The 10,644-nt window shown below is 41.0% G+C and overlaps 1 protein-coding gene across 2 annotated transcripts; it reads right to left on the bottom strand.

Annotated features, from left to right (window-relative positions):
- Positions 1–1,146: 1,146 nt before the first annotated feature.
- On the bottom strand, positions 1,147–10,262 carry mon1bb (MON1 secretory trafficking family member Bb). Of its 2 annotated transcripts, none has more exons than XM_019892476.1 (6): positions 10,138–10,262; positions 7,138–7,232; positions 5,210–5,743; positions 4,093–4,885; positions 3,186–3,333; positions 1,147–2,187 (listed from the first exon to the last, which is right to left on the bottom strand). In XM_019892476.1, the coding sequence occupies exons 2-6, from the start codon at positions 7,214–7,216 to the stop codon at positions 1,960–1,962; spliced, it is 1,782 nt and encodes a 593-aa protein (XP_019748035.1). In that variant the 5' UTR covers positions 7,217–7,232; positions 10,138–10,262; the 3' UTR covers positions 1,147–1,959. The 2 variants fall into 2 exon arrangements, with proteins under 2 accessions (XP_019748035.1, XP_019748037.1); XM_019892478.1 differs by having other exon boundaries at positions 5,210–5,740.
- Between the last annotated feature and the right edge of the window lie 382 nt (positions 10,263–10,644).

Here is a 10,644-nt window from a genome sequence, read left to right as displayed (position 1 = left end):
TTAATGTACCATCAGAGTTGTTCGGCAAAGCAAGTGTGGTCCAAAAGATGTACAACATTTTTAGTATCACTTTAACAATTTATTTATTAGTGTGGTTTTGGAACTGCACGTAGTTACAACAAACCCACTATGCACATTTATTTCACACTTATATACTAGTGCAACCTGGGAGGGTATTTCTTTGTACTGTCATAGGAATAGAATCTTAAGACTATTTAAAGTGACACCAACAACACATGACTGAATGATGAGGCTGCACCTTTAGAAAACCTGACGTAGAAAAAGGATGTGGGATTCTCTACGCAAACAAACATTGCAATGATGACAGATAGTTTGCTGCGGATCAAAACACTTAAATATGGTGAGATGTAACAGACAAATGTCACCTGTTTGAGATTTTTTGCTCTACGGGGGTATTAAGGCCACAGTGTAAAATAATTACATCACGACAATCTCCCCCCCCCGAAAAAAAAAAGAACGTTATTTTTAAAAGGTCCAAATTTAACTGAAAAAAAGCAAACCTCGATTAAGTTTTTTTTTTTAAATGAAAAATAACATCTTCGACAACAAAGTTTTATTTTAGGAGAAAAGTCATAGTTGAATTTTAACATGGGATAATTATTTTTTTCTGAACAGAAAAAAAGCGATAATCTTCCAAAACGAGTTTGAGAAACAAATGTTATCTAATAGGAAGTCGTATTTATTTTATAAATGTATTTTTTTTGAAATAGCATTTTGAGAAAAAAAATAGATTAAAATGAGAACTCAGTTATTTTTATGTAGTCTCAATATTTTGAGACTAAAGTTTGAATTTAACGAGGGGGAAAAATGATTTTCTCCCAAAAAAAGTCAATCTTATAAAATGTAATTTTTCATTGGAAAAAAAAGTCATAATCATACAAGAATAGAATTTTGTGTTACAAGTTCTTTTTTCATGAATAGTTATTTTTTAAAAGAATAAATTCAATCACAAAAAAATAGAACTTTCGTGAGGAAAAAAATTAACATTTTTATCTTGGGTGAAGAAACACTTTTTGAATCTTGAAAATGATTTTATTCTTGAAAAAAATACGACTATTCTCATAAATTAGTGACTTTTCCCCCGAAAAAAAATGTGAATTAAAAAAAAAAATTGTCATCCTGAAGAAAATTTGACTTTTTATCTTTATTCTTATAAGATTACAACTTGCCCTCCAAAAAAGGTTTCGTTTCAAAAAAATAAATATTGAAAAGAAGACCAGTAGAGAAAAATATTCAGAAAAAAACCCACTTGTTGGAAAAAAAACTTCCTAAAATAATACATTAGTTTTTGCAAAAATACGTTTTATCTGGAAAATGTATCATTAGCCTATTTACAAAGTTCCAAAAGTCATGTTTAACTTACTTTCACAACATCATGACGAATACCAATGTAGCTCCTAAACATTTTGTTTTTTTCTTGAGTTTTGTGTAGATTGTCATTCATCCATGTCATGTTAATCTACAAAGTTTGAATCGAGGCAACCGGATTCTTCTTATTAAATTTGTTGTCTCCCCCCTCCCCCCAAAGATCGTCAAATAGGACTTGGGCAACTATGCTTCGAGGTTCATTTTTCATTCTCGTGATATAATTTTATATGTGACCCCAATTCCCTCAAGTTTTCTGAGGGCTGTACTAAAGTGATGAAAAACAAATAAACAATCAGTTCATTATTATCATGATCATTCTATTGTGGGTTAAATGTTTTTAGGGCTCTGAGGTTTTATTGCAAGGACGTTCCGATTTGTCCATCTCCGCTTGCATAATCCTGGTACAGAAGTCTCCCGCGTGATACATTCATAGTTTGATAAAACTAAAGTAAAACCACTTAAATAGCTCTGTCCACCGCCGCTTCTGGCTGAAAAATTACAAGGTGTTCCTACCTCTGCTTTTGTGTCCTGTGCCGGTGGGTGTCAAAATGTAGCTTTCGATGGGTGCCCTCAAAGCAAGGACAGGAAGCCATTGTCGGACGAATCTGTCTGTTCCGCTTTGGCCCCCCGCGAGCTCTTGGCGGGGTTGGGCGTGGTCGAGTACTTGGGTGGGTACCTGATGAAGAGGCGCTCCTCCTCCTTCTTGATCCAGCGGAGGAGCTTGGTGATGACGGTGATGGCGCACGCCTTGGTTACCAGTGGACTGAAGCACGTGTACAGCTCAAACTTACTTGTCACCTGTGTAAAAATCATAAACCAACAATCTTTAAAAATGAAACGAACAGCTTCAATGTCGTGGGCATACTACGCTGGCTTTGTCATAGGGAGAAAAGTATCTTGTCATTGCTCTGGCGACTGCTGACCACCTACTAGTCGTATGCCATCATGATGGAGCAACCAGAGGATACAGCCAATTTACAATTTGCCCTTTGATAACGCAGTGGTTCAGGGGACATTGTGTTGCTCCTACTGGAGTGTATGGCATGGCCACCTGGGCACAGTATAATACAGACACTCGGATAAACTGTACATAGAGGCCATCTTGGCTCCTCGGTAGGCCGCTGTTATTCGCAGAAGATAAAGAATTATCTGACTGTAAGTATTGTGATATTGTCTGTCTACGTGTGTTGCTCCACTGTGTTTAAATATCCATTGTTATTTGAGGACAAATATCTGTAATGTTACATTTCTGGAAGTTGCATTTTTGTGAAAAAATTGTAATGTGAGATTTAAGATGACATTTTGCGGACTTTTGGAAAAGTTATTTTCTAAGGTTATAATTTATGAAAATGAACGAAATAAATTAGAATTGGTGAAATAAAATGGTAACCAACAAAAACTACATTTTATGTTAAAAAAAACTAAAACTAAGAGTAAAAATGTCCTTTGTTTTCAGCTTGGTCAATGAATGTTATTGGGATGATTTTAAACGTTTTGATTACGGTATTGCTGTTATGACCGTAGAAGGAAGGTCGAGCAGCCATTTGGGAATTGCAGTTTTTGACAGAATAGTTGTAACCTTTAATTATTTTTATTTGCACCCCACACTTCGATGGGAAAAAAACTAATACTAAAACTTATCAAAAGTAAAATTAAAAACTAATTTAAAAATAAAAACTAACAAACCTAGCCTAAAGACTAATGAAAACTAATTGAAGCTGATAAACAAAAGTCAAAATGAAATCAAAAGCAACTGCAACTATAAATATCCCAAACTATCATGGTCTGATACGTACCCACGCCAACAGAGTTTCCCTCTCGGCTACGTGGTAGATGAGCTTAAGGGGTCGAGAGTTGCTGTGGATGCGGCCGTGCATGTAACGGTAAAGGTCCAGCAGCCTCATTTTCTCCTCCTCTGTGTGGTATGGGGCTTCCATCTCGGGGCTGCCGGGTGGAAAAAAGTCACCGTTGGGGGCATACATAAAAATCCATCAAAGTACATGTTCTGGAAAATTGATGTTTTAAATATCTTCTAGACAAATAGTCAGGTCTCCAGCGTTGGAGCCCATCCATTGTTGAAAATGCATCAGCGAGCGAGCTGTTCTGCACTTCTCCATCACTGTCATGTAACAGTGGGGCTCATTTACTGACCCCACACCTCGAGTCTCTGGCCATGACTTAACATCTAGGAGAGGTCACGATTCAAAACCACTTTTTTTCCATGCTTTCCACTTGATCACTTTGGTACTACTTGTTCAAATGATTCAACGAGTTCCTTGTATTGCCTTGATTCGACGACAAAGCATGCACAACAGATTCCTCCTCCATGTCACTCTGGAGATGCCGCGAGGGGAGGAATTTCTCTTGTCAAAATAGCTTCATCTTGGGAAGTCTCGGTTGGACTCTGATTATCTCGCAAAAAGTCAGTTGTGATACACTTAACCTCACTTGCAATGCTATGACTGACAGGAGACCAGTCCTTGGTGGACCCCGCATTTCTCTCACCAAAAGTCTGCTGCGATATGCTGTAGCTATCCTCAAATTGACTAGGAACCAGTTCATGTTGGACAATGTTTGTCAGGCAAAAACTCAGCTGGGATGGGTTCCAGCTCACACCCTAGCCTGCGACTTGCTGGCCACATAATGAGGACAAGCGCAACAGAACACCACGGCAAAAGCACGAAAGATGAAGAACAAACAAACCTGGTGAACTGTGTGAGCTGGCGGTGGTTGTCGGGCACGTCGAAGGGCTTGTACATGAAGTGCCTGAGGTCAGCGACACCGACCTGGCTCACACTGTACGTTTGCGCCTTGGCGATGAGGCCCAGCGAGCCTTGCGCTGCCATGGCCTCCTCGATGCGCCGCTTGCACTCAGCCACTGCGTAGAAGGCCTCCTTGTCGGTGGAGAGCAGCAGCAGGCACACGGTGCACTCGGGCGGGTCCAGGTACGAAATGTATGTGTAGAAGTAACAGTCGGGGTTGAAGAGCGGAAGGCAGATCGGCGTCCAGATCTCGCCGGCCTGGAAAGCGGAGGAGGCGCCGATGAGGTTGAGCAGCAGGTGGATGTCGGCGGGCTCCAGACGGGCGTCCTCAATGACCGCCCTCTCCTGCACCACGGTCAGCAGCTGGTTCTTGGCAATGAGGATAGAGAAGACCAGGTTGGGGGTGATGGCCTTCTGCAAGATCTGGCTGAGGGAGTCCCTGAGGGAGGAGGCGAGCGGCAGGCAATGCACGGCCGTCAAAAGGAAGCTGGGGTCGGAGTCCATCAAGTCCAGGAGGCCGTCCAGGATCTTCTCCGAGCCTGCCAGCAGCCGCCGCAGGTCGTAGTTCTTCTTATGTTCAAAGATTCGTGAGATGCTGGCCTGCGTGAGCATGCTGATGATCTGGTAGTAGACGTAGAGGAGCTCGCTGCGCAGCTGCTGCTCCGACTGTCGGCTGCTGGATACGCATACCAATACGAGGGGGCCTTTTTGGAGGAAGACCACTGTGTGCTCCTCTGATGGATATGCAGAAAAACACACAATTAAGTACAATTCAAAATATTACCCCCCCACCCCCCAAAAAAAAAAAACAAAAAAAGTCCAGTGTTTTTTTGGTCATTTATTTTTTTTCCAGAGCTCTATAATAAATTTATTGTAACATCACTACAGTACAAAACAAAAGCATGTTCTGTACCATTAAAAATTTTCTATTGTTTTTCTTTTATATAGAAAGGGCTTTATTATTATAATAAAAATCGGAATGTGAAATAAAATGATAAAACAATAACAATGAAATGTCATTATGTCCCCCACAGATGTTGTATTTTAGTGACGCTCACCTGAGTAGACGGAGCGTATGTTGTTATCTCCACTTTGCACAAAGGACACCAGTGCCATCATGACACCCATCGTAGACGACAGAGCTTCTTCGCTGCCATAGCGTGAATAGATGGGCTTTCCGGCTTCGCTCAGCACAAAAATGTGCTTCCTGTGCCGCCGCCAGCTTTCTGCCGTCACATCTTCGTCTCGGTGGGACCCGCCGTGGGCGGCCGGCGGAGATTCCTGGATTCCCACCTCCAACAGTGGTGACGAGTGACCCTTCACGCCGAGGCCTTGCTCCTCCAACTTGGCCTTGGCCAGGACAGTTACAACAAACTCTCCAGAGTCACTTTGGGTGCCGTCCGCCACGTCGTCCTGATGCTCCTGACTTTCTGGCTCGGTTGCTTGGAGAGAAAGTGAGCCTTCTGTGTCCTGAGGGGGTTCTTCTGGGACATCTTGTGCCCGTTCATCTTCACGGGCCGCCTTCCTGGCCACTACATCTGGAAACATGTGATTACCCAAAAGCGAAAGTGAGGTTGCCAAGGTGTCTGCTGCTGAAATGAAAACACAATGACAAACAGAATATGTCATGAGAAGGTGAACAGACAAATTGCAACATTATTAGCTTCGTGGTCGAGTTGAAATATTGAAATCGTCCTCCCAGTAATTAATCCTCTCATCCATTGCGGCAAATCAGATCGACTCCTAGTCAGGCAGCATCTCGGCCCGGGACAGGAAGAGATTGGAGCGACTAGTCAGGAAGGCTAGTTCTGTCCTGGGCTGCTCCCTCGACACTCTGGAGGAGGTGGGCAGCAGCAGGATGCTAGCTAAGCTAAAAGCTATGTTGGACAGTCCCTCCCACCCCCTCCAGCCCGCCCTGACAGCACTCGGTAGCTCCTTCAGTCAGAGACTGTTACACCCGCGTTGCAAGACGGAGAGATACCGCCGCTCGTTCCTACCGACTGCTGTCAGGCTGCTGAATAAAAAATGAATAAATAAATAAATCATAAAATTATTTAAATGATATGACAACAAATGTGAATGTGAATAGTACTGTGACTATTGTATTTATATTGCACTTAATTGAACTTATTGACCTTATCCATATTTGTATTTATATTGCACTTAATTGAACTGTGTTTTCTTTTTCTCTTCTTTCTACCCACAATCTTGCTGCTGAAGGCTGTAAATTTCCCCAGTGTGGGACAAATAAAGGATATCTTATCTTATCTATAAGTAGCACTTCAAGGTGGATGAGGAATATCTAACCATGCAATACACCGAGCAAGGAGAGCTTAAATGGAGACGTAAATGCTAAGGGAAAGATTTAAATAACCCATTTGCAAATTCTTGCTGATGACTTGTATACCTTTGCACTCTCCATTGCAGTCAAGTGAGTCAATTTCAATCGTGATATGAATTTCAGGCCATATCGCTCAGTACTCAGTCTCCATTTGGAGTACTGGTAGTGAAGTCTCTGACAAAAATATGGGAAAAAATATGTACGTATAATCTTATATTTTCTAACTAAGAATCGGTACAAAATGTGAAACATTTGTGGTTTAAACATTTTTTTACAAACACTATTACGGCAAGCAGTAGGTCTTGCTTTATGAACCATTTTTAAAAACCTCACATAGCCTTCTTTGTGTCTGTGCATGATTAGAATATTAGCTTTTAAGATTTTGATGGTGTGATGTGATTTTCTGTCACGTTTCTAGATGTTACTGTAAATAGTAAATGGTGCTCTTGACCGGATAAAAATTGCGAATTGAATCAAACTCGCAATTATCTGACAGAAAAATCACAATTAAATCTTGTCCTAAAATTGTTCAGCCCTACTTAATGGTGATAAGAAGACTCTCCATAACTGCCAATAAAATCTCAGGCTAAAATTAAAGGTCAACTTGTGAATCGTGAACTGCAAATATATGGAGGAATACTGTACCTGCTGTGTTAACTTCTAAGGGTGGACCACAAATCTTGACTCCCTGTGTCTCTCCCTCTTGATCATTGTCCGTGTCCATAATACCATCCCAGTCACTGGAGATTTTGAAAAAAACATATGAATAAAAGGAAAAATAGAACCGATGGCAGCAGGGCGATAATAGTGGTAAGCCCATCTGCTTCACAGTCAAGAGACCCTGGGTTCAAATCCCAGCTTCGGCGCTACTATATGGAGTTCCCATGCGTTTCATGTGTTTTCTCCGTGTAGTCTGGCTTCCTCCCACATCACAAAAACGTGTTAGGGTCAATGATTGATTTTAGGCTAATCAGAGCAGGGGTTTGGAAGCTCTGACCTGCCGAATTTTGCCATTTTCAGGAAAAACGGGCATGGCCACCTTATCTTAAACCCTTATATCTCAGGAACTACTGAGTCAATTTTCACAAAACACTGTTGGACAGTTGGAAAGGAAATTCAACAAGGATTCCAAATCTACAAAGATTTCGAAGATTGGTGCATATTTGAGTGATTTAGGTAGCCCGTGAGGACCACACCAACAGCCCGCCAGTGCTAGGATTGAGATTTGCTAGTTGAAATTATGATTTAAAAATGCAAACGCTGGCAGTATTGTGAGACATCTTTAAGATGATCAGAGCCTGAAAATTTAAATAAATCATTAAGTATTAAAAATAACACATTCTAATATTATTAAATGTGATTTGTCCAGATGTTATTTCGGATGTATATCAATTTGGTAGCCCTTCACACAATCAGTACACATGAAGTAGCTCTCACTCTCAAAAAAGTTGGTGACCCCTGTTTTAGAGAATGTGAGAGATTACATTTTATGAAGAAATGTCTTCGGGTCATGTGATATGTAAGGCCAACTCCAAGGTTAAATTATAGGTCAAAGAGTAAAGTTAGTAAAATATGTGCCAATCTTGATGCTTCCAAATGTGCATTCCTTGTTGAATTCCCTTTACAACAATAGATATTTTGTGAAGATTGATAGACTAGTTCCTGAGATATAAGGGCTCAAAGGAAGGCGGCGACACCCATTTTGCCAAACATATTAAAATTCGGTGGGCCATAGCTCGCAAAGCCCGGCTCCGAATGACCTTAAATTTGAGATTTACTGTTGTGCCAGTACAATCAACAAGTACACCAAGTTTCATTACAACCCAAATTCGCTTGGTTCAACACACTGGGTGATTCGGCAAGGAATATGTACAGCATGGAACTTGATTAAACAGTACTGTGTTGTACTGACATTCTGCCAGTTTATATTGACGACTATTTTTGAGACGGATGCATTTTAAGGGTACGAGGAAGGGGCCACTGATATTATTAACTGCTCAAAATACATTGACACAAACAACAGCTTAAATCTTAGTAAGGTTGCTTATTTTTATCACTGGGTTATATATGCAATATTGTAAATAGTCAAATCCAGCAATTGATTTTGAGGGAACAAATATATTATCTCACAAATTGGGTCACCAACTATGGCTTGGGGTGGACCATGTTTTCTGAAAACTATCCGGGATATAGTCCATCTGTGATTTTATCTCGACCAGTCAAAAGTGGAAATTGCCTTTGCTCACTCTCGACCAGTGGTTCTTCACCTTTTAAGAGGTACCGAACCCAACCAGTTTATATGCATGTTCACCGAACCCTTCATTAGTGAAAAATAAAATTTAGATTTTTTTTTACAAATTCAAGACATTAAAAAAACAAATTTGTTAAAAACAAAAAAGTAAAAAAAAAATACATGGCCTAAGTATATACATTAGTGAAAAATAAAATTTAGATTTTTTTTTTACAAATTCAAGACATTAAAAAAACACATTTGTTAAAAACAAAAAAGTAAAAAAAAAAATACATGGCCTAAGTATATATATATTTTTAATTGTATGACGTACTATCATGACAGTCACACGTTGACTACTACGCGAACTAAATTTCCCGCAGCACTGATTGGACAAGCAATGTAATGTGATCATCTGCAGCCAGTGATGGCCAAGCAGGCGTGTCATAACTAATTGACACCTTGAGTCGGATGTGTGTCTTACCCTCCATGGCAGAGGCTCTGTCGAACCCCTGAGACCGATTCACCGAACCCCTAGAGTTCGATCGAACCCAGGTTAAGAACCACTGCTCTAGACCTTGTGATTGACTGCTGACCAGTCCAGGGTGGATCCAGTTTATCTTGACAAAAGTCAACTGTGATAGGGTGTAACTAACCCGTAGCCTTAATGAGAACAAGTTCTACAGACAATGAATAGATACTGAGCAGCGAGATGCTTTCCTGTGTGCCGGTAAGTTCCATTTTCTGTTCTATGGTTATCATCACACTTGCCCTCTTTTCAAGTACCCCCCTGCTGCACCACCACAAAAAAAATACACAAAAAGCAATTATACACACGGAATTAAACCTCAGACAAAGTACCGCTAGATTTTCTGACATACCGCGTGACGACCCAAGATAGGAAAATAACTTGAGGTCGTATCAAAGCAGACATCCCAAGACTCTTGCACAGTACCATGCATTAATGGCAGCAATTTTACGAACGTGGCGTCACATGACGACAGAGCTGCTGGTGGAATATTATCACATCGAGTACTCTATGGAATTAACTAGGCACGTCTAGATAATACCTCACCACAAACACAAGTAAAGTACTGTATTCAACCGTGACTTAGCGGCTGCCAAGAGGCTAACCTTTCGTCAATAATTAGCTTTCCGTTGCACCTTTTTGTGTGATGGTATCTTGCACGCCACGGTGAAAGGGTATTTTCAATTCTTAGCACACACATATGTATATCAAGTCAGTAAATGGTGATGCCAGTGGTTAGCGTGACCTACTAGCAAGCGACACACACACACACACACACACACACACACACACACACACACACACACACAGTTGAATTTAAGCCCCGGCTTAAGAGTCGTCAAAATAGTGAGCCGCAATCACAACCACAACAACAGGTAGAACTTACGTTTTTTATGTACAGACGAAAGCAGAATTCCTAAAAATGCTACATCAAGTCTCGTTGGTCATCAGCCTTGATTCTAGCCGTCAATGAGAAGAAAGCAAACGCTTCTCTCTTCTCGCAGGCAATGCATCCGGGTTCGGTGACGTCACGCTGATTCAGCCAATCGGGTCGCTCGTTGACTCCAGGCGACCCCGCCTTCAAAGTATGTTTTAAACGGCGGTAAGAGCGGGTTTCTTTTTCAAAAGGTCGAAATGTTAACAAAAAAGACATAGAGAGTAGAAATTTGTAACAATAAAACACAATTATTGCTTATTTAAGTATTGGCTCGCTTGATTTGGCAATGTGCTACCTAAACTATGTCAAATCATCCCGTATCCACCAATAACACCACCGTCAATTTGCAACGCAACGTACGCCCCCCCCCACCCAACACACACACACACACACACACACACACACACACACACACACACACACACACACACACACACACAAACATATATATCTCAC

This window comes from Hippocampus comes, unplaced genomic scaffold (genome assembly GCF_001891065.2).
Source record: "Hippocampus comes isolate QL1 unplaced genomic scaffold, H_comes_QL1_v1.1 scaffold137, whole genome shotgun sequence".
NCBI classification, from domain to species: Eukaryota; Metazoa; Chordata; class Actinopteri; order Syngnathiformes; family Syngnathidae; genus Hippocampus; species Hippocampus comes.
Note: the sequence above shows the minus strand (reverse complement) of the source record. Positions and strands in the feature narration are given on the sequence as shown.

Coding starts and splice junctions, on each gene's coding strand:
- mon1bb (XM_019892476.1), bottom strand. CDS start 7,216: ATGGACACGGACAATGATCAAGAGGGAGAGACACAGGGAGTCAAGATT. Junction 5,744..7,137: donor CTTAGAAGTTAACACAGCAG/GTACAGTATTCC, acceptor TTTTCATTTCAG/CAGCAGACACCTTGGCAACC. Junction 4,886..5,209: donor CATACGCTCCGTCTACTCAG/GTGAGCGTCACT, acceptor CATATCCATCAG/AGGAGCACACAGTGGTCTTC.